This window comes from Dreissena polymorpha, chromosome 4, assembly GCF_020536995.1.
Source record: "Dreissena polymorpha isolate Duluth1 chromosome 4, UMN_Dpol_1.0, whole genome shotgun sequence".
Taxonomy (NCBI): domain Eukaryota; kingdom Metazoa; phylum Mollusca; class Bivalvia; order Myida; family Dreissenidae; genus Dreissena; species Dreissena polymorpha.
Window position 1 is genome coordinate 125,224,059 of NC_068358.1, and position 24,138 is coordinate 125,248,196.

A 24,138-nucleotide genomic window follows, 5' to 3' on the forward strand; every position below is an offset into this window, starting at 1 on the left:
TAAAGTAATATGCATATTGTAAATGGAAAAAGGCCATAATTCTTTAAAAATGCTTGATTCAGTTGTCTGCTCTTGTTTATAGATTGGGGTCATGTTGGTAAAGAAGTTTGCAAAATATGAAAGCAATATGTCAAGGGACATTGAAAATATTTGAGGTGGTACGCAAACTTTAACATAGATTTATCCATAATATGCATATTCTAAGTAAATAAAGGGCCATAATTCTTACAAAATGCTTGATACAGTTGTCTGCTCTTGTTTATAGGTTGGGGTCATGTTGGTTAAGAAGTATGCAAAATATGAAAGCCATATGTCAAGGGACATTGAAAATATTTCGGGTGGTACGCAAACTTTAACATTTGCACGCTAACGGGAACGCTAACGCCGACGCCGGGGTGAGTAGGATAGCTCCACTATATATATTTCATATATAATAGTCAAGCTAAAAATTACATCAACTGTTTCTAATGAATTGCAAGCAAATGCATTCATCTTCTGCTTACCGGTACATAAGCTGCACCACCACTAAACAAGTCAATAGTTTTCTGGATTTTATTTTATTATACTCTCTTACACAAATCAAGAGTTAAACATGATTGGTAGCCCATGTAAAGATTCATAAACCAAGTGCATTCTAGTGAATTTCTCAAGTCTAGACAATAAATATATTCAAGTCGCCTTCAACAATAATTAACACAAAATATAGTTAATCAAGTTCGGCAGCAAGCAGGTATTCTACATGAAATTAATTAAACAAAATATACACATATCCCATATAACTAAACTATATTTTATACACATAAAGTTCTCATGCCCAACCACTTGCCTTGTTCTTACAAGATTACACAATGATTTGGACCAGCAGTCCAAAAACCAAAATGTTAAATATTGAAACAAAATTTTATAAATGTTTTTTCTACGATAACACAATATAGTTCAACTCGAGCCAGTTGATTAAAATGAAAGTGAAAACTTGGAAATACAGAAATGTATGAAAAAAATGAAGCATTCTTAAGGGGACATCATCTGGATAAATCCAATCCACCCCTAACATACAAGAAATGACACTTCCCTACACACAACACCCCTGAATGCTTTAATCGATCCCAAAGTCTGCCGTGGGTGGGGCCTGGGGAGACTCGCCGCTGCCACCGGGGTTTGCGCCGCCACCTCCAAACTTCTGGGACATCTTCTGTATGATCTTCTGGATCTTCGGGTTGCCCTGGTACTTGGCGATGTTGGCCGGGTTGGTACTGATCTCCTGGAACGCCTTAGCCACCTCCGGGTCCTGTGTGATAGATGCACATTGTCAACAGATGTGACAGATATTGTTTTAGCATGAAAATTCAGCATACATTATATTAATAATTATAAATTGTAAAAGAGGTCCTAGTTGATAGATGAGTCTTAGTTTCATAAAAATCCTTCAATGTACAGGGGACAATAAAGCAAAGTCTCAAACATTTGACCTTTAAGTATGACCTTGATCTTGAGCAAACGTGACTGACTCATGCCTTCTACACATTGTCTTAATGACCTAAATATTTAAGCCAAATTTCATGAAAAGCGTTTAAAAGTATAGAAGATATGGTGCGGACACATGAATGGAGGCTCAAACCTTTGACCATAAAAAACGACCTTGACCGTGAGACGGCATGTCTGACTTCTGCATTCTGGACATCATCTCATTGCCCTCATTTGAGGCAAGTGTAACAAAAATCTTTCAAGCGTTGAGAAAATATGGAGCAGACACGAAAATAAAGGCTCACAATTTTGACCATGAAATATGAGCTTTCTCTACATAGATATTGTCAACATGAGCATTCTGACCACATTTTATCTTGATTGAGTCATAAATATGGCCTCCAGAGTGTTAACCAGGTTTTTAAATAAGATTTTTACTTGGTGACCCAGTTTTTGTTAGGTACCAGCTTCGAGCTTAGCCTAGATATCCTATAGATAAACCTTTCAATGAAGTTGTATCAAGATTGCACATAAAAATGTAGCCTCTAGAATGATTATGAGATAAAAGTTGACGACACAAGACAAGAAAGGATGCCAGACAAAGCCTGACCTCTACACCCAACCATGAGCACTTTGTGCTCAGGTGAGCTAAAAGCACTACAAAAAACAAGCAAATTCGCTGAATTGATATCCCCCGCCAATATGCTTCTGGCCCAAAAGTGTTATATTTGACACTCAAAAAAGCATTTTTTCAAGATACAAAGGGCCATAACTCTGTTATTAACAGATTGTGTACAATGCCATTTGGCGTGCATCATCCTCTTATCCATATATATACTCATACCAAGTTTCAATGAAATCCGCCTAAGCACTTCCGAGATATGGCTCTGGACGGACAGAAAGACGGACAACGCCAAAACAATATCCCTCCGCCTATGGCAGGGGGTAATAAACGTACCGCGAATGCAGCCATGATTTCAGGGTCTTGCAGAAGCTCCTGAATGTCTGGCAGACTACCTAGCCCTGAAGCACCTGCACCTGTAGGGACAAAAACAAACTGTTACATCTATGTTACTTTACTATTTTATCAAAGTTGTGTGGCGCATAATAAATAAAAACTTCGTATCCATAGCGCAATTGATGCAGCTTTAATATTTCCTCTTTGCCAAAGAAACTGTTAAATGATAGCATAATAATTCAGTATACAGTCAATCTTGTGGGTGCGACTGCTTCAATTAAGCAACCTTTGTCTTATGCGACCACTTTGAATTCCCCCTAGCATTTTCATTCTGTTTTGATATTGTACTAAGCAGGGATCATATTTTTCCACAACATCAATCAGTCCGGATTTAAAATGGGGGGAAAAAGTATTCGAAAAATTTCATCCAAAATTCATACATGCCAGAATTTTTCATGTCCAAATCGTGACATTCCATTAAAGCTTGTCAGGAAATTTGACCAAAAAGCAGGACAGCCTAAAATGATCAATCATTCCACCTTTAGTCAGTACATGTATATTACTTACAAAAACTCCAATACAAAACCTCGGGTTTTCTCCGAAAACAGCCGAGCTAAAAATTGCAAGGTAAAACTATGTTTAACTACACTAATATCAGGATTATTTTATATAATTTAAATGTTAAACAAGATAGTTGTGTAATAAAATCAGCTCTATGAATGTAAAACTGACAATAAATTTACATTAGTCTGCAATCATCTTTTTTTTAAAGACAATTTAATTAAGACCACTTTTGCTTACTCCCTTATGTGGTCTCTTAATACAAGATTGACTGCACTTAAACCACGTAAGTTTAACTGCCTGCATAGGCCACGTTTATCAATGGACCGCAACCTTTTTTAACCTCATCTATGATATAAATACAACAAAGGTTTTGAGTAAGGTTACTGGTACTTATAAATTATCCTATAAGGAAATGGGATGGCAGCATTGTATTTGAACAGAACAATTTTCAAACATGGTCCCGATATCACTATAACAAATGTTTTGAGAAAGTTTCACAAAGATTGGACAAAAACTGTGACTTTTATAATTCTCATATAAAGCTTTTTCTTTTATTTGACCTAGTTTTTGACCCTTTTTGACTCTGCTACAAACTTGGCAAAGATATCATGGGAGCAAATTTTATGACCATGTTTCTTGAAGATTGGGTAATTGATATGTCTTCGAGTATTCACAAGGAGAAATTTAATAATGCGCAAGGTACAAAACAGAACAGACAAAACATTACCGGTACCACAAAATCTCACTGCAAGCACATTGATCTCAGGTGAACTATAAAATTAAACTTTTTGGCTTTGTGCAAGTGCTCATTAACTGCACAAAACAAAGGCAACAAGAGATGTGTTTGTTAGAAACACAATGACCCCTACTGCCCCGATTTGATTTTTTGTTGTTGATTATATTCCTTCAAAAAATATTACTTCCCTTGTGAAAATGATCTGAACCTGCCTAATGATAAATATAAATTATCTCCCTTTAAAGCTTGCTACTTCCCTTGGATTTTTTTTGACCTTTGACCTTGAAGGATGACCATGACCTTGACTTTTCACCACTAAAATGTGCAGCTCCATGAGATACACATGCATGCCAAATATCAAGTTGCTATCTTCAATATTGCAAAAGTTATGGCAAATGTTAAATTTTTCAGACGGACACACAGACAGACAGACGGACTGACGGACAGTTCAACTGCTATATGCCTACCTATCGGGGGCATAAAAATCACTGAGTATATAGGTATTTGATATATAATATCTACATCAGTGGCTCCTGGCATCTCACCTGCACCGGGGAATCCTGGCATGCCACCTGCTCCAGGGAATCCTGGCATGCCACCAGCACCAGGAAATCCTCTTGGCATGCCACCGGGGAATCCACCTGAAGACTGAGGTTGTTCCTGTAATACAAGGAGGAATGAGTCAAAGGCACTGACGCCCCAAAACACATGAGCCGCGTTCTGAGAAAACTGGGATTTATGCATGTGCGTAAAGTGTCATCCCAGATTAGCTTGTGCAGTTCGCACAGGCTAATCAGGGACGACACTTTCCGCTTTTATGGTATTTTTCGTTTTAAGGATGTTCCTTTTTACTGAAAATCTTGTTTAGGCGGAAAGTGTCGTCCCTGATAAGCCTGTGCGGACTGCACATGCTAATCTGGGATGACACTTTATGCACATGCATTAAGCCCAGTGTTCTCAGAACACGACTAACGTGTATTAACAGAGACAATCCACAATATATTCAACTGTGGACAAAAAGACAAAGGCCATAATTTTTTCCTTTGTGATCATAATTAAGGTCATCCAACTTTGAAAGTTTGAGCCAGAGTAACCCTATAATTCAGTGTTTTTTTTTCAGTTTTGGGGCAAGGGGGTCGGGTCCCCTGAGAGGGGGAAAATTCGCGTGTAAAAGGGGAAAAGGGGGAAATTTCTATGCTTAGCTAGTACCAGTACAAAATCAAGTTTTAACACTATAATTCACCATACAGAGGAAGAAAAACATAATTCAAACTCTTTTATTCATAAACATGTTATGTTCATGTTCAAAGTTCAACATTTCTGAGCTTTTCAGCGAATTTATCAATTATTCTGGTGATCTCCTCTTCACCAAGTCTCTCCGTGTGCAGACAAAGTCTGATCAGGGACTCCAGTGTAGCTTCCCCAAGCCTGTTTCTCTGTGGCGTGCAAAGCAGGTTGAGCAAACTAAACAGTCTTTCAACACTACCTTGACCAGACGTTTCTGGCGTTTCACTGCCGGCATTTGAAGAAGACTGACTTTTAAGTTGTACTTGTTTGAAAAGAATATCAATTTATTTTTAAATTAAAACAGATTTGTCAATTTTTTTACGATAGCTTTTGTTGTTGTGCGACATGTTGGAATATGTATGGTTTGCGGTAGATGTCGTAAGCGAAAGTCGTGATAGTGAACTACGTACGGTTTGCTGTAAAAGCTAAAATAAAGTAATCACGCGGATGCAGTTCAGGAAAATTGTGGTATATTCGTAACGAAAGACGTATTTAAATGAGGTATTGATTAAAATTGAATAACACTTCCAAGAGAATTTAAAAAATATTTGGGGGAAAAATATATACTCTAAAGATGGGGGAATGGGGCCGAATAACGCCTAATATTTCATAAAAACAACACTGTAATTAAAGAGGAGTTGAACAAGATGTGTTTGTGAAACACAATGTCCCCCTATATGACATTTGACCTTGAAGGATGACCTTGACCTTGTGAAGGATGACCTAGACCTTTCACCACTCAAAATGTGCAGCTCCATGAGATACACATGCATGCCAAATATCAAGTTGCTATCTTCAATATTGCAAAAGTATTCATAAAATAAGCGATTTGGGTCACATATATTTGACCTCTGACCTTGAAGGATGACCTTGACCTTTCACCACTCAAAATGTGCAGCTCCATGAGATGCACAAGCATGCCAAATATCAAGTTGCTATCTTCAATATTGCAAAAGTATTTATAAAATAAGCGATTTGGGCCACATATATTTGACCTCTGACCTTGAAGGATGACCTTGACCTTTCACCACGCAAAATGTGCAGCTCCATGAGATACACATGCATGCCAAATATCAAGTTGCTATCTTCAATATTACAAAAGTATTCATAAAATGAGCTATTTTGGCCACATATATTTGACCGCTGACCTTGAAGGATGACCTTGACCTTTCACCACTCAAAATGTGCAGCTTCATGAGATACACATGCATGCCAAATATGAAGTTGCTATCTTCAATATAGCAAAAGTTATTGCAAAATGTTAAAGTTGGCGCAAACAGACCAACAGACAGACAGGGAAAAAACAATAATAGTGGGGGACATAAAAAATACATTAATTTTGGACTTAATATTTCAAAGTAGAAAAATATAAGGCCATAATACTGCCAAAACTCCTAGCAGTAAACAATCTTTTCTTTACAATCATCTACACTTTAAGGTCATTTAAATGTGAATGTCTGTGCACGATCCACCCAGTAGCTTACGAGGACTTCAAAACACAGCAAATGTGATCTATATGAGTTGTGTACTGAGAAAACTGGGCATAATGCATGTGCGTAAAGTGTCGTCCCAGATTAGCCTGTGCAGTCCGCACAGGCTGATCAGGGACGACACTTTTCACTTTTATGACATTTTTCGTTTACATGAAGTCTCTTCTTAGCAAAAATCCAATTAAGGCGGAAATTGTCGTCCCTGATTAGCCTGTGCGGACTGCACAGGCTAATCTGAGACTACACTATCCGCACATGCATTATGCCCAGTTATCTCAGAACACAACTCATATAATCTATTGGACAAAACTCTTTCCTGTAAGATCATCTAAACATTAAGTTAATATAACTGTGAAAGTTTAAGAAATATCCACACAGTAGTTAATGAGATGTCGAGAATATTACAAGCGACAATATATTCTATAGCAGAAAAACAGACAAAGGCTGATAGTTCTGTAAAAACTAGTTGCAGACAACATTCCCATCTGTATGATCATCTACTCATCTAGTTCATTCAACACTGAAAGTTTGAGCAAAATCCACCTGGCAATTAAAGAGGTGTTCAAAACCAAACCTTTGGGACACATGTGCACACCCACCGACAAGTCTAAAACTTAATGTCCCCCACTCTGTAGCGGCAATAAAACAAACCTATTAATAGGTTAACTTTCTATAGCCATCCTTGTACACCCACTCATAGTTTGATAATAAAAGTGGCATATTTTAACACTTTACCTCAAAGTTTGATCTAAAAAGATGATCTTTAGTATGTGATGATGTAATGTATGATTAATATCCATTTTTCAATTCTGAATGCATGTTCAAATTAGAGCTTTGACAAGCACTGTTGACAAAAAACAGATATTTACCCCTGACCTTGATGTTTGAAGGACTAACAAGGTTCATATATACAACACATTTTTTAACCAGGACGAGTAATGTAATAATTGGCTGAATATAAATAATAAAATGTAATTAATATCAAAATTCTTATGGGGATATCAAAGTAATGATAGGAAACAACATATTTACTTAGTCACCTACCGCTTTGGCTTTTTCTTGGGCCTCTTTGGCTTTGCGGACTCTTTCTTTCCTTTCCTTCAGTTCCCTTTCCTCACGTTTTCTTTCATATTTGCGATTGTGTTCAATTATCTTCATTGCCTACAAATGATTCTTTGCATTTTTTTAATGTCCAAATTAGAACAAGACAAAAAGTAATTCACTTGAACTTGTGCCAATATTCAGAAAATAATCTACTGAAAAGCAAAAGCAATAATCATAAAAACATGATAAAAAGGACACTTTGATGAGCACTATTTAATTGCTAACTTAAATATATGTCATGGCATCATCAGAACACATCTGATAAATGAAACTCTACATACGTTAGGTTTGACTTGTCTGAGCATCTCATGAATGTCATCATCATAGTCAAGCTTCTCGGCCGTTGTGAGGTCTTTGTAAGCCTCCTCCCACTGCCCCAGCATCCTGCAAGCAGACGACATGACAGTGATCATAGCTCATTAGTCACACAGGATGCAAAGGACATCAATCATGCCGAAAATTAACCTTCGCAGTAAGTACACCAATCATGCTGGTAGCAAATGTTAACAAGAGCACCGCCTTGCCGGTGCAGACCGCTCATCTATTTTTCTTTTTAAAGGTGTACGGACCTATCTAAATTTCAATCACAAAGGAGGGAGGGGTGGAGTGGAGAGGGGTGTATAGTGTCAGGGTGTTGTCATTTATTATATTATCTTCCAAAAATGCAAAAAAATATTTATTCTTTTTTTTGGGGGGGGGGGGGGGGGGGGGGGAGGGGATTCTTGGGGGGGATGGTTGGACGGTATTTCAAAAATAAAATAATAAAAATAAATATTTGTGTTTTTTAACCATGTTTGAAAAAAAAGAGATGTATTTGTCAGAAACACAATGCTATTGCGCCGCTTTGAATTTTTTTTTTTTTACCTTTGACCTTGAAGGATGACCTTGACCTTGAACTTCCACCACTCAAAATGTGCAGCTTTATGAGAACACCACTTTGAAATAATTTTTGTTTGACATTTAACCTTGAAGGATGACCTTGACCTTCCACCACTCAAAATGTGCAGCTTCATGATAACGCCGCTTTAATTATTCTTTTTGACCTTGAAGGATGACCTTGACCTTGAAGAATGACCTTGACCTTGAACTTACACCACTCAAAATGTGCAGCTTCATGAGAACGCCACTTTGATTTTTTTTTACCTTTGACCTTGAAGGATGACCTTGACCTCGAACTTCCACCACTCAAAATGTGCAGCTTCATGAGAACGCCGCTTTGAACGTTTTTTTAATATTTTTTTTACCTTGAAGGATGACCTTGACCTTGAACTTCCACCACTCAAAATGTGCAGCTTCATGAGATACACATGCATGCCAAATATCAAGTTGCTATCTTCAATATTAAAAAAGTTATGGCCAATGTTAAAGTTTACGGACAGGCAGACACCATAAATTTGACATTTGACCTTGAAGGATGACCTTGACCTTTCACCACTAAAAATGTGCAGCTCCATGAGAAAAACATGCATGCCAAATATCAAGTTGCTATCTTCAAAAGTGAACAAGATGTGTTTGTGAAACACAATGTCCCCTATATGATGTTTGACCTTGTAAGATGACCTTGACCTTGTGAAGGATGACCTTGACCTCTCACCACTCAAAATGTGCAGCTCCATGAGATACACATGCATGCCAAATATCAAGTTGCTATCTTCAATATTGCAAAAGTATTCATAAAATAAGCGATTTGGGCCACATATATTTGACCTCTGACCTTGAAGGATGACCTTGACCTTTCACCACTCAAAATGTGCAGCTCCATGAGATGCACATGCATGCCAAATATGAAGTTGCTATCTTCAATATTGCAAAAGTATTTATAAAATAAGGGATTTGGGCCACATATATTTGACCTCTGACCTTGAAGGATGACCTTGACCTTGACCTTTCACCACTCAAAATGTGCAGCTCCATGAGATACACATGCATGCCAAATATCAAGTTGCTATCTTCAATATTGCAAAAGTGTTCATAAAATGAGCGATTTTGGCCACATATATTTGACCTCTGACCTTGAAGGATGACCTTGACCTTTCACCACTCAAAATGTGCAGCTTCATGAGATACACATGCATGCCAAATATGAAGTTGCTATCTTTAATATAGCAAAAGTTATTGCAAACTGTTAAAGTTGGCGCAAACAGACAGACCAACAGACAGACCATCAGACAGACCAATAGACCAACAGACAGGGCAAAAACAATATGTCCCCCACTACTATAGTGGGGGACATAAAAAGTTATGGCCAATGTTAAAGTTTTTTTTCGGACGGACAGACTGGCTGACAAACTGGCAGACAGTTCAACTGCTATTTGCCACCCTACTGGGGGCATAATTTTTTTTTTTGGGGTGGGGGGGGGGGTGGTGGGGTATAGTGTGAGGGTGTGGTGGTCATTTATTAGATGACCTTTAATTTAAAAAAATAAAATAATGGGGGGGATTGAGGGGGGATTCGGGGGGGGATGGTTTGGGTGGAGTCTATTGTGGTATGTCCCCTTATGATAGTTTATGAGTGTTCCAAGTATGAAAGCAATATCTATGATACTTTAGGGGTAAAGTGGACCAAAACTCAAAACTTAACCAAATTTTCAAGTATAAAGGGCCCATAATTTTAACAAAATGCCAGTCAGAGTTACATAACTTTGCCTGCACAGTCCCCTCACGATAGTTAGTAAGTGTTGCAAGTATGAAAGCAATAGCTTTGATACTTAAGGAATAAAATGGAGCTAAACACAAAACTTAACCAAAATTATAAATTTTCTAAGTATAAAAAGGGCACATAATTCTGTCAAAATGCAAGCTAGAGTTATCTTACTTTGCCTGCCCAGTCCCCTCATGATAGTAAGTAAGTGTACCAAGATTGAATGCAATAGCATTGATACTTTATGAGAAAAGTGGACCTAAACGCAAAACTTAACTGGACGCCGACACCGACGCCAAGGTGATGACAATAGCTCGTATTTTTTTTTCAAAAAATAGATGAGCTAAAAAACTTTGTCAGTAAGTACACCAATCATGCTGGTAGCAGAGCGCATCAATCATGCAGGTTGCAAAGTTCACAATTTCACGCCGGTAGGGAGATAAATCGATCACAAAGTCAAACAAATATCAAAGTATGCATATTTACTATATGGCCTTCTTATCTGACTTTCATTAATCTAGATATGTACGTTTTAAGTTATAGCAGGATTCGAGTTTGTTATTGCATACTCCAGAATCCGAAGGACAGACAGGGATAAACTTAAGGGCCTCACAAGTTAACTAGTAGGGTACAATATAGTGGTCTTCATGAGTCTGCATGAGTTTATATTCATTAACAACTTACTTCCTCGCTTTCCCACGGAACTTGTACGGCTGTGCGGTATCTGGATTCATACTGATGGCCTTGTCACAGTCATGAATAGCTGCCTTCAGCTTCTTCATGCGGATGTACACACTGCAAGGACACAACAGGTCTGCGAGATTTTCTACTTTACCTAGTTACTCAACTCAGTTATACTAAGTAATGGTAAGAGGTTTCATCTACATTAATTAAACAAGAGATGTGTTTGTCAGAAACACAAATATTATGCCCCCTATTGCGCCGCTTTAGAATAATATTTCAATATATCCTTTGGCAGGTTTAGAAATTATCTCCCTTTTAAAGCTTATTACTTCCCTTGGCTTGTATTTTTTACTTTTGACCTTGAAGAATGACCTTGACCTTTCACCACTAAAAATGTGCAGCTTCATGAGATACACATTCATGCCAAATATCAAGTTGCTATCTTCAATATTGCAAAAGTTATCACAAAACTTTAACCAAGGTTAAAGTTTTGGGACAGAATGACAGACAGGCCAAAAACAATATGCCCCCGATCATTCAATGTGGAGGCATACAAATTAATATCTAAAGATGATTACAATACAATATTTAAAATGGGTTTGTGTATTTTTTTTGTACAAGAAAAGCTGAAATATTCATTACAAAGACCTGCCTAGAACTGTTGATATAGTATTTCAGAAAAAATGAACATAAACACACACTTGCCTTATCTGGCAGCCATATAATGTAGTATTGTAATAAGGGATGGTAACGATTATCCGGATATCTGAATGCTGGTTAAGAATCCGAATTGTAAGAGGATCCGAATACTTGATTAAACGATATTACCCCTGTTGATATGCACACATCTTCCGTATCGTATATTTTGACACAAATCTGTATACCAGACATCATTGACAGACTAATATAAATCCGTTAAATGGTTGTTGCACAGCGAGTGCCCCTGCCAGTTCCCGATCACCTTGGTGATAATGGCCGATTTGCATAATTGCCAACTTGCGCCTCCGTGTTTTGTTTTATGGTGTTACTTACAGATAATTGACACCAATAGGCTACATAGCTTCAGTTGACGGGTGCAACAGTATGGAAAAATAATCTTTGCAAAATCAAATACAAGATTTTCAATTGGTCAATCAATATTTATCTGTTATAAAAAAAGAGTATAAATAAAGTTATGTTTGTTAACTGTTGTATTAACAATCTATTGAACCGAGTACTGCGAGATATTTTTGTGAATTTCTAAACGTGTGTTTAAGCGTTCCGCATTAACAATGCCTCCACCACAAACATCGGATGTTTAGAATCATTTTACAATGTCAGCCGACAAGCGAAGTGCAAGATGAAAATATTGTTCTACAGATTTTGCGTATGGCGGCGGTACAAGCAATTTGTGGTCGCATTTGAAGCTCCATCCGCTGTCCAGTTTACCTTCTAAGAATATAAAGCAGACAACGCTCGACTTCGCACCATCGTCTTCCATTGAAATGTCGTCTTCAACAACCGCGCGAGTGACACGTGCACTTGCAGACTGGATTGTCCGGACTGTCTTCCACTAAGCGTAGTGAAGGGCAGTGGTTTCCGGGAGATGATGGCCATAGCAGCCCCGTCATATAAGGTTCCCAGCTGTGGCACCATCCATGCTCGAATAGAGAAACGATACCATGAGGAACGGGTAACTCTACAGCAGCAGCTGGAGAAAGTAACATCAGCTGCCATTACAACGGACACGTGGACATCAAACGCTATGGAGAGATCTCACCGTGACATGTCACCATATCGACAATGACTGGCGTCTCCTCTCCAATGTTCTCTAGACACACGATATGCCAGAACGTCATAAGGCAGAAAACTTAGCGTCCCACCTCAAGGAATGTGTCAATGAGTTCGGTCTAACAGAAAAGATCGAAACATGTGTACACGACAACGCCAGAAACATTGAGAAGGCGGGGACTATGTGCGACGGTTGGTCCGACCTATCTTGCGTCGCACACACACTCCAGTTGTGCGTGAAGCCGGTGGTAGACATGCCATCTGTTTCAAAGGTCGTTGGAAAGTGCCGTAAACCAGAAGGGCACTTCAAGCACTCAACCACGCTAACAGCGGAACTCCACCGATGACAGGAACTGCAACAGCGAGAGCCCAACAGGTCGACATATGCCCTCATACAGGATGTACAGACACGTTGGAATTCAACGCAAATGATGTTAAGTCGCCTTCATCAGCTCAGGTGTATGGTAACGGACATCATGCTTGACAGTGACGTCACTCGAAAGTCTGGCATTAGACCCGCAGCACAAGAAACTGTGCTTTCTTCCTCATCACTTGCGAGAAGTGACGCACCAGATACTTTAGGGTCGCATGGACGACGTCCCTCTAAGTGTGACAACTCTTGAGGAACCCGACATGGGGACACCTTCAAAGCGTCCAAGACTGAACTTCCTTATTTCCTCCCTGAAAAATTTCACAGAAGACGAACTTCAGCTATATTAAGCTCAGCTGAAAAACCGGACTACACAACTCCTGCTCTTGAGTGGTGGCGTGGCAACGAATTGCGATTTCCAAAACTGGCATACGTCGCCCGAAGTATTCTGGCCGTTCCGGCAACGTCGGTTCCGTCTGAGCGAGTATTTACGTCGGCCGGCTTAGTACTTACCAAGCGTAGGAACAGACTAAATAGCGACTTAGTCGATGCAATCATTTTTATGAGCAAAAACCTTAGGTCAGTGCATCTTATCGAATAAAAATTACATTAAACTAATGTATTAAATGTATGTAAAATGTATATATCGTAGTATGCTTTTGTTTTAGTTGTGTTTTTTAAAGAAATTACGTATTTTGCGACTTTGATATTGCTCTTATAAATAAAATATTTTAAATAAAGAAATCATATAAATGCGTTATATTGTATGTTATTATGCAAACATTGCAAATTAATGTATTCACAGTGTTGTGATGATGGTAAAAGCATTTTGTAGTTTACTTACAACAGAATACAGATATCCGGATATATTCGGATAGCGGATACGGTTATCCGGATACCGATTTCGGATACGATTCCCATCCCTAATAGTAATACATTGTACAATTTATGTACAGGGCACCACTGTGAAATTAACAAGAGGACACGGTTCAATTGGACAAGGGCAAAATGCTGAAGTGCTTTATGGAATCTGGCTGGTTAGAAAACTTGGCCAAGATATTTATATTATGCTCACATGAACAATCACCATCTTTAATGTAATCTGATTAAAACATTTTGAACTACATGTTGATCTTCCATACCTTGCTCGCTTTGCATACAGCATGGCTGCACCTGGATTCTTCTGAATGGCTTCATTGAACAGTTTCAAAGCTTCCTTCCAGATTTCCTAAAAATAAGACATGATGTCAATTGATATTGCAGGTTGAATCAAATATATCAATCGGAAGAAAATATGTTGTTGATACAGCAAAAGGGCGATGACATAATTAAAATTTATGGAGACTCCCAAAAGACTTTTGTCAAGCAAAAATTGAATGCACTGACGAGGAAAATAAATCTACTTAATTTCACTAGAAATACAAGCAAATATCCGACATCACAAATTTAGGTGAGCAAGTTCATCTCTATAATACGCTCATTTGTATTAAGCTTTCTTCCTTTCAATTAAGTGATCATTGAAATTCATACAGCAGGAAAAAAATATCAAATGTCATGATAATTATATAAATTAGAAACAAGTAATTAACTAGAAACGTATCTAAGACACTGCCTACACAACACTTGTTTAGATACAGACAAATCCATTAACAAGGGCTGTTTGTAAAACATGCATGCCCAAGGGGTTCCGCTGTCGATCGCCATTTTTTTTTAAGTGGCTCCAATTTTTTTAAAGTGGCGAATTTCAAAAAATCGGTAAAATCCTATCCGAAAATGTACTGCGAGTCGAAAAGCACGCGACCGAGCATAAGCAGCCAGCGTTTGTCAGTTGTAAATATTGATTTACTACGATGTAAGCGACCTACAGTGTAGAGTGCACTAAAATCACGGAAGCATGAAAGTGTTACAGTCGGTGTTTTTACTGCTATTGTCAAGTTTTATGGGGGTTATTATCGGATTAACGGTTCTTTTATGATAAAGAACACTCAATTATGTAACACTTAGGACAAACTGGCACAAAGATCAATGATTATAACGATATATAAGGCGGCTACTCTTTAATCAATACCATGGTAAGTGTATTGTTATTTACACATTAGTTAAAGATTGTTCATATTTTTCACAGTTTATGTTGATGGCTTTCGTATATAAAGACACATATAATGATGATATATGATTACATATTCACAAGCAATCATGGCTTTTCAAGACTTCTTTAATCCTGGAAAGCGTGCTTTAGAAATTGAAACAGATGAAAGCAATGAAAATCCTTCAAAATTGCAAAAACATGATAATTCTGTAGCAAAGCGAAAATTCAATGATAGCTGGAAGTGATTGTTTATCATGTGCAAACCAATGTTTTTATGTATAAATAAAGCTTATTAAGACTTATGAAGTTACTTATTATTATTTATGTATTTACATACTTTTAAAAGTAATAATATAGTCAATGACATTGATGTTGTAAGGTTTCTTAGACGATTGTCATAATTAATAAGGTCGGAATAACTGACAGTTTCGCGTCGCGAAAAAGTGGCGACAACTTTTTTTGGGCCAGTGGAACCCCTGATGCCCCCCTATATGGGCTATAAGTTGTAGTAGCAGTCATTGTGTGAATACGTTTTTTGTGGTGGTGGTGGTGGTGGTGGTTACGCTAATGTAGCATTACAATAACAATACTTAAGAATGATCAAATGGGAAAAGGTAACCTAGCACTGGCAGTAAATATTGGGCTCATTTACAGGTCATATTTGGAATCTCTGCTGTAAAATGAGATTTTAAATGAATTTAAGGGAGGCAAATGCTGTAACAAAAAGAACATGCATAAACGGTAGTTGTTTCCCTTGTTTGAACCATGCTAAATCCTTAAAATGCCTATTTCCAGTAACTGTGACCTTCACCTGTGACCTTTGACCTAGTGACCTCAAAATCAATAGGGGTCATCTGCGAGTCATGATCAATGTACCTATGAAGTTTCATGATCCTAGGCCCAAGCGTTTTTGAGTTATCTTCTGACAACCACCTGGTGGACGGTCCGACCGACAGACAGACAGACAGACATGAGCAAAGCAATATACCCCCTCTTCTTCAAAGGGGGGCATAACTATTCTATAGAGCCTAACTGTAGAGCAAGGACTTATATGGTAATACATGTTTTTGCTATTTAAAAAAAATGTGCAAAAACTAGAGTGCTTATCGTCCTCACCGTCACCTAGTGCGCTGGTTGCCTGTCCACGGAGCTCGTCTGATTGGTCCATCATTTCCTCGGTCACCTCGGTCTCCATGTCCGGATACTCCGGAACCTCGTCTTCGCCTGCATCCGCCACCACACCCTCGTTGTCAAGGTCTGCAAGCAAATCAGCATCACAATCACCTGTGAACAGGCTGGGTCCGATTTAGGAGTGAAAAGCAAACAAGATAGACAGGATCTTCATGGTAGAAAATTTCATTTTTAAATATTTTATTACAATCTGTATTCACAATGCTTTTGACATGTGTCGGATATGATTCTAGTCAGTAAAGTAACCTTTTTGGTTGATATGAAACTCCTTTGGCAGAAATCCTTGTGTATCGCCTTATCAACTTACTTCAAATGAAATTGATTATTTATTAAATGTAGCTAGACAATTGTTCATACAGGATTTATTGATAATCAGCATTCATTGGCCTTTCTTATTTGAAGAGTATTTTATGTGTTACCACTGAGCATAAATTGCCTTTTAATACCAGTAACTGTTTAATTACATATTTTCCCAGAAGTCAAAGTTCCCACATGTCTCATTATTGCAATCGCACACATTTATGACTACCTAAAATATAGTTTAATTTTACAATTTGTCAAGTTTTCCGTTCTTACTTCATATATCCATGTACAGAGTTTATATTTACTTTTCAGTACAGATTTTGTTTGTTAATATAAATTATGTGTGATCTACGTATTTTAAAGATTCCATTTAAAGTTTTAAACATACAAGTAACGATGCTTGATTGTAATTAAGCAGTATTGTGATTACAATTACCATATTAGGAGTTCCCAACCCCTCTACATTGATAAATCATGAGAAATCAGAACTAAAGCAATGGTGTGTCATTGTAACCAAGCAGTATTGTGATTACAAATACATCCTTACATCCTTCCCAACCCCTCTACATCAATAAATCACAGCCTGAATCATGATTTATTTAGAGCAAGGTTTTGATTTACCAATGTCACTCTCTTCGCTCTCAATCTCGGGCTCAGGCTCCGGAGCTGGGGGCGCCTTCTTCTGACTTTTTGGAGGTTCCTATAATTATAAAATGTAATTACACCTACAATTATATGAAAAAACCTACCATAATACATCAGAACCTACAATCAAACCTACAATAACATATTTAATAAAATCACTTCATTTTGCATCAGATCTTACAATTACTGGTACAGTAGACTCTCTGTAAACCGGACGGTCTCGGGACCGGCCTAATTGTCCGGTTTTCAGAGAGTTCCGGTTTACCAAGAGTTTTTATATTGCCGAAATATACACTGTATTCATTGTGTACATAATCAGATAAAAATAAAACAAATCGTATACATTTACATGTACCATGTGATAACTGTACGCAGGTACTGATGATGTTAATTGCATTCTTAAAAAATGTGTTTTTAATCGATTAAAGGCAAATACTGATGGATGGATATTTAACAGTCATATTTCTAACAGTTTATCTGACAAACAAACAAACAACCATTTCAGCGTTAAAAACATGGCTATAAGATCTTTTAAAATACCCGAGAAGATCTCAAGAAAGTGATCGTCGCAACGGCATGCATTAATTTCTTAATTTAGTTGTTTATCATAGGCGATAATAAATAATTAATAAAACGATCGAGTCAATCACTTTTTGTTGTTACCGCACGTCTATTATAGACATTCACAGTCTGTTTACATTACTTAATCGGAATCCCATAGCGCGGTAATGACTTGACACCTTTATGGTTTGTTTAATCGAGCAAAATGTGACACCGCACTCGGTTTGCCGACTAGGTATTGTTATTTTCACGCCTCGGGCATCTTGAGAATTTAGACCGTCCGGAATACTCAATGTATTTTACGTTGAAAATGACAAAATTTACGGAGATACCCGTCTGGTTTCCGGTTTTCAGAGAGTTCGGTTTATTCAACATTTTTTAACAAAGAAATAGAAGGAGAAAATACGGGACTGGCCCGACCGTCCGGAATCGGGAGAGTTCCAGTATTCCGAGAGTCCGGTATTGGCAGAGTCTACTGTATACAAAAACCATAATTACTCTAAGTTTTCAGACACTCCCTTTTAAGCCAAAACAATTATTTTTCGTGACTATATATTTTCGGACATATGGGTTTTCATTTATAATTAATGACTCCAATTTTTCGGACAGTATATTTTTACAGCACTTTTTTACTAGATTTCTTCCCTGTTATCGCTTACCAGTATCTAGAACCCTTCTATCATGGAGGTTTACAACCGGATTATGGTCATAAAACCTGGCATAGAATGCCCTGAGGGCAATGGACCATTTCAATTGCGTTATTTGGTACAGTTTTGTAGATTACCATATATACCGGGTCTAAACAATGGTTTCACCCAAAAGCATTGTAAAATGATATTCTATTGAGGAAGTAGTATGGTTGTTTTTATAACATTTTTATATACCAGTTCAGGTAAGAGATTGCAAATCTCACTTTATTTTCACTAAAATCAGGAAATAAGTTTTATTGTTTTGGGCTAACAAAAGCTTTAAAATTGAGAATATAAGTGATTTAACCCTTTCAGTGCGGGAACCGAATTTTAAAGGCCTTTACAAACAGTTTGGATCCAGATGGGACGCCACAGAACGTGGCGTCTCATCAGGATCCAAACTGTTTGCTATTCTGATAGTATTCTTTGAAAAAAATAGAAGAAAATGCTAATTTTTGAAATATTTCAGACGACATTTTAGCAGACGACAAATTTCCCAGCATGCAAAGGGTTAAATACTACATTGACTAAGATTCAACTTATAGAGCTTGATGGGAAATCAACTAAATATTGTGACTTACCCCGGTATTAATATTTTATTTTTTGTAGGCCCCATTTGGGAAAATATATACTTTTTCCAAAAGGGAAAGGTTCCTTCTAAAGGCTCTGAATTTGAACGACATAAAAACAACACTTGTATCATTTTAATCCCTTATAGTCTGCTGGCCATCAGGCAAAGCCAGTATTCATCTAACAGCACAAGGTCCAGGATTAAAATTCCAAGTACCAACTTGTAGGAAAGTGGCCATTTACATGTAACTTGAATCAGTTAAAACCTATTTATTTAAGCTCCATTGCATCGAAAGCACAAGGCTTATTGATGCAATTTCCTGGGACTAAAACAATACTTTGCGTCTTTGAGGAAGATATAAAGAATGCTACCACAGTGGGAATTAATCAGACACCATATCCACTATGCCACAGCAACTGGCACTTCTGGTTACCATTACCTTAACTTGGTCAGAAGTGATTGACCAACTTTCATGGAGACTAAATTATACCCCCTGAATTATACCCCCTGCCTGATTAGTGATGAAATGAGACTACTGGCAAGATTCATATTAATGGAAGAACTTAGCCTACGAGATTTATGGGATATTAATTTCCTTAGACTAGTTAGAGCTAATGTCGCAGTTGTTGTTAACATGCCATTGCAAAATGATGAGTTTTTTTAGCAAGTTATGAACAACAAGAGACAAAATTGTCACAAAACCAGGTTTTCAATGTGAAAAAAAAGTCTGATAAAGGGAGACAACTCAAACTAAACTGATTGTTTATAATTAACCTCCTTTGTTTCAAAATAAATATATTTTTAGTCATGGCGATCTTGATCTTGGAGATAATTATTTCGTGCGACACACCGTCCCATGATGGTGAACAATTGTGCCAAATGATTTTAAAATCTCACAATGAATGACATAGTTATGGCCCGGACAAGCTCATTTATGGCCATTTTTGATCCTTTGAACTCAAAGTGTGACCTTGACCTTGAAGATATTGACGTAATTCTTTCGAGCGACACACCGTCTAATGATGGTGAACAAATGATTTTAAAATCTCACAATTTACGACAAAGTTATGGCCCGAACAAGCTTGTTCTGCCCGCAAGCCCGCCGACCGACATTCGCCAATCTAATAACCGATTTTTTCCTTCAGAAAACCTGGTTAAAAATGCTCAATATATCATGACTGTGGCAGTTATTATAGGATTTCCAGTTCTCCAGACAGGCCCATTACCAAAAATGGTGAACTATCAGGGCCCTCGTTTGGCCGTTTTTGGGGCCGAAATATTGCCCCATTCCCCCTTTAAAAGAGTATACCTTTTTCCCCTATTTCAGCTACAAATTCCCTCTTTAAGGCATTAAGTAATTTTATACCTCTGTTGCCAGCTGGTATCGTGCTATTAACATTTGTTTTAATGTATATTTATGTAAATAACATTAAAATATAGCAATTTTAAGTGTTGAATAATTAGTGAAAAGATCTTCTAAAATTCCCCTTTTCGCCCAAAACGACACGAAATTCCACCCTCTAAGGGCTCCGGCCTTAATCCCCCAAAGTGTAGCAATGGCCCTGACTATGTTTTATTTGGCCTAAGAAAGGAAACTAAAGTAGGGAAGGTCAGTAGTCCATATAAACAGACTCCTAGAGCTTTAGATAATTTTTGCTGTGACTGGTAGTACATATGCACCCCTTCATAAAAACAACCGCAGTTCTCTGCAGCTGCTCAGTGCGCATCACTATACAGACAATGTTTGTGACAAGTTAATGCAAGCGATGAATAAAATTCAATTTCAATAATACATTAAATTTACCTGAATGGCTACCAATAGACTTTATCCTTTGCATGCAGTGACACGATAGTTGCAATAATTCATCTCTAAGCTTTATAGCCCAATGGGCTGCTTAGAGTTGCAATGCGCTCTCTCTTGTCCATGGGTGCAAAATGTTATCAATAATGCAATGGTTCAGGAACACTGAAACTGCAAGAACTAATTAAAGTTTACCTATCTAAACCACAAACTCATCCAAATGATACCATTAAAGCAAGAAATAATTGATTTTATTGACTTAGGTTTTGTTTTATACGCTGTATCCGCCATATTGGAAAATTGACCCAATATTGGTTAGGTCACAGTACACCAATACTTTGCACGTCAGGTTATGTGCTCCAGCCTATAAAGTCGATAACGATACAGAATACACTGTTTCAAATTTAAACATGAACATGTCAGCGAGAAAAGTGTGTTGAAACATCGTGGTGTTTTATAGGGTGCATGTAAAGGATAACATCCGTAGGTTGCCATTCAGGTAAATTTAACATGTTTATGAAGTTTATTCATTATTTTCCTCCATTTGTCTCGAACGACGTCTGTTTAGTGAAGCGCAGGGATTCGCTGCGCTGTACTGCACTCATGTTTATGAAGAGGTGCATATGGCCTGTCAGAGCCGCCATAGCAAAAATTATCAAAGGCTCTGGGAGTCCGTTTATATGGACTAGTGACACGACAGTGTTTCAACACACTTTTCTTGTTGACATTTTTATGCTATAAATTTAAAAGGCAATTATTTTGTGCTTTAATGGTACAGTTTGCATGGGTTTGAGGTTTAGACAGGTAAACATTGATAAGCGTTTGGCAGCTTCAGTGTTACTTAGCCCATGCATTGGTGATCAAATTATGCACCTTTGGAAATTGACGACACATTGCCACTCTCAGCAACCCTTTACTTAGGTTATAAAGCTGAGAGTTGAATTATTGCAACTAGGAAGGTCAGGAGTTACCTGTTTCTTCGCTGCTGGTGGGGGAAGTGTTGCACCCATGCCTTCCAGCCAATCTTTGAAGAAGGCCAGGTCCGGTGTATGAAGTAGATCAGGCTGAGCCCTGCATGCCTCAATAAACTGTTTCAGTTGCTCCAGCTGAGCTTTAGGCAACCCGCTCATGGTGGCGTCCTATAAAATGAAAAAAAAGACATATACAAATCAATGTCACCAATATTCAGTTTAATGGCATAAGCTTCAACGTAAGACTATTAAAAATGTCTGCATACGCACGTACTTTCGGTTTTTACTTTATTGGTCGTTTCTAGAATAATCCCGAAAACTGATTGAGGTTACATACCAATGAATCTTACAGTACCGATCAATTAAATACTTACTGTTTTTTAACATAAAAAGCGTTAGAAACTACGGGGAGGTATAAAACCCGGAACTATCCGGAAATCTTTATGGTAAAACCCGGATCCGATATAAATGGTTATAACTTCATTATTATTCGTCCGATATTAATTATAATGGTACCGTTGTAAAGAAGATCCTCTACAGATTCTAACCATATCAAAATATTTTATGGCAGGGTCGTAGTCGGCCTGTAAATCGCGGACAAAGTCGGCCTGTTTTAACGTTTTTTTTTACACACGCAAATGCCGAAAAGAAAACCCGGATCCGATATAAATGGTTATAACTTCATTATTATTCGTCCGATATTAATTATAATGGTACCGTTGTAAAGAAGATCCTCTACAGATTCTAACCATATCAAAATATTTTATGGCAGGGTCGTAGTCGGCCTGTAAATCGCGGACAAAGTCGGCCTGTTTTAACGTTTTTTTTTACACACGCAAATGCCGAAAAGAAAACCCGGATCCGATATAAATGGTTATAACTTCATTATTATTCGTCCGATATTAATTATAATGGTACCGTTGTAAAGAAGATCCTCTACAGATTCTAACCATATCAAAATATTTTATGGCAGGGTCGTAGTCGGCCTGTAAATCGCGGACAAAGTCGGCCTGTTTTAACGTTTTTTTTTACACACGCAAATGCCGAAAAGAAAACCCGGAACCGATATAAATGGTTATAACTTCATTATTATTCGTCCGATATTAATTATAATGGTACCGTTGTAAAGAAGATCCTCTACAAATTCTAACCATATCAAAATATTTTATGGCAGGGTCGTAGTCGGCCTGTAAATCGCGGACAAAGTCGGCCTGTTTTAACGTTTTTTTTTACACACGCAAATGCCGAGAAGAAAACCCGGAACCGATATAAATGGTTATGACTTCATTATTATTCGTCCGATATTAATTATAATGGTACCGTTGTAAAGAAGATCCTCTACAGATTCTAACCATATCAAAATATTTTATGGCAGGGTCGTAGTCGGCCTGTAAATCGCGGACAAAGTCGGCCTGTTTTAACGGTTTTTTTACACACGCAAATGCCGTAAAGAAAACCCGGAACCGATATAAATGGTTATAAATGCATTATTATTCGTCCGATATTAATTATAATGGTACCGTTGTAAAAAAGATCCTCTACAGATTCTAACCATATCAAAATATTTTATGGCAGGGTCGTAGTCGGCCTGTAAATCGCGGACAAAGTCGGCCTGTTTTAACGTTTTTTTTTTACACACGCTAATGCCGTAAAGAAAACCAGGAACCGATATAAATGGTTATAAATGCATTATTATTCGTCCGATATTAATTGTAATGGTACCGTTGTAAAGAAGATCCTCTACAGATTCTAACCATATCAAAATATTGTATGGCAGGGTCGTAGTCGGCCTGTAAATCGCGGACAAAGTCGGCCTGTTTTAACGGTTTTTTTTACACACGCAAATCTAGATGACAATATACAATATACGCACCGTGAAGAAACTAACTCACAACTTATATACAGAAAATATTTGAATTAAATCATTAAAGGCACTTCTAGCAGAAGAACCTGGAGTTCGTAAAGACTTTTATTAAAAAGTAAGGAAATGAACTTTCAATTATTACTTTAATCAGCAATTCAACAACAAACGGGCCATATTAAAGGGTTTCATGTGACCTAATGAACTGAACTGTTAGCCCAAAAACCCCGCCCAAAACAGATTGTCATCCTATTCGTTGCCATCCTTGCAACCACAATTTACCTACGAAGGTCAGATCGGGATTCGAACCCGAAACCACCCATTAGCCATCTAAATAAGATATGATTCCGGCCTGGGTTGCTCTACCAATTAAGCTATTCTGACCTTT

General features: G+C 37.7%; 1 protein-coding gene across 1 annotated transcript; it reads right to left on the reverse strand.

The window, feature by feature from the left end:
• Window positions 1-538: 538 nt before the first annotated feature.
• LOC127876867 (hsc70-interacting protein-like) lies at window positions 539-22,274 on the reverse strand. The gene is made up of 11 exons (XM_052422362.1): window positions 22,164-22,274; window positions 21,890-22,057; window positions 17,273-17,351; window positions 16,263-16,414; window positions 14,211-14,284; window positions 10,929-11,039; window positions 7,885-7,987; window positions 7,544-7,660; window positions 4,268-4,382; window positions 2,423-2,502; window positions 539-1,288 (listed from the first exon to the last, which is right to left on the reverse strand). The coding sequence occupies exons 2-11, from the start codon at window positions 22,046-22,048 to the stop codon at window positions 1,097-1,099; spliced, it is 1,182 nt and encodes a 393-aa protein (XP_052278322.1). The 5' UTR covers window positions 22,049-22,057; window positions 22,164-22,274; the 3' UTR covers window positions 539-1,096.
• Between the last annotated feature and the right edge of the window lie 1,864 nt (window positions 22,275-24,138).

Coding starts and splice junctions, on each gene's coding strand:
- LOC127876867 (XM_052422362.1), bottom strand. CDS start 22,048: ATGAGCGGGTTGCCTAAAGCTCAGCTGGAGCAACTGAAACAGTTTATT. Junction 7,661..7,884: donor TCAGACAAGTCAAACCTAAC/GTATGTAGAGTT, acceptor AATCATTTGTAG/GCAATGAAGATAATTGAACA. Junction 2,503..4,267: donor GCCAGGATTCCCCGGTGCAG/GTGAGATGCCAG, acceptor TTGTCCCTACAG/GTGCAGGTGCTTCAGGGCTA.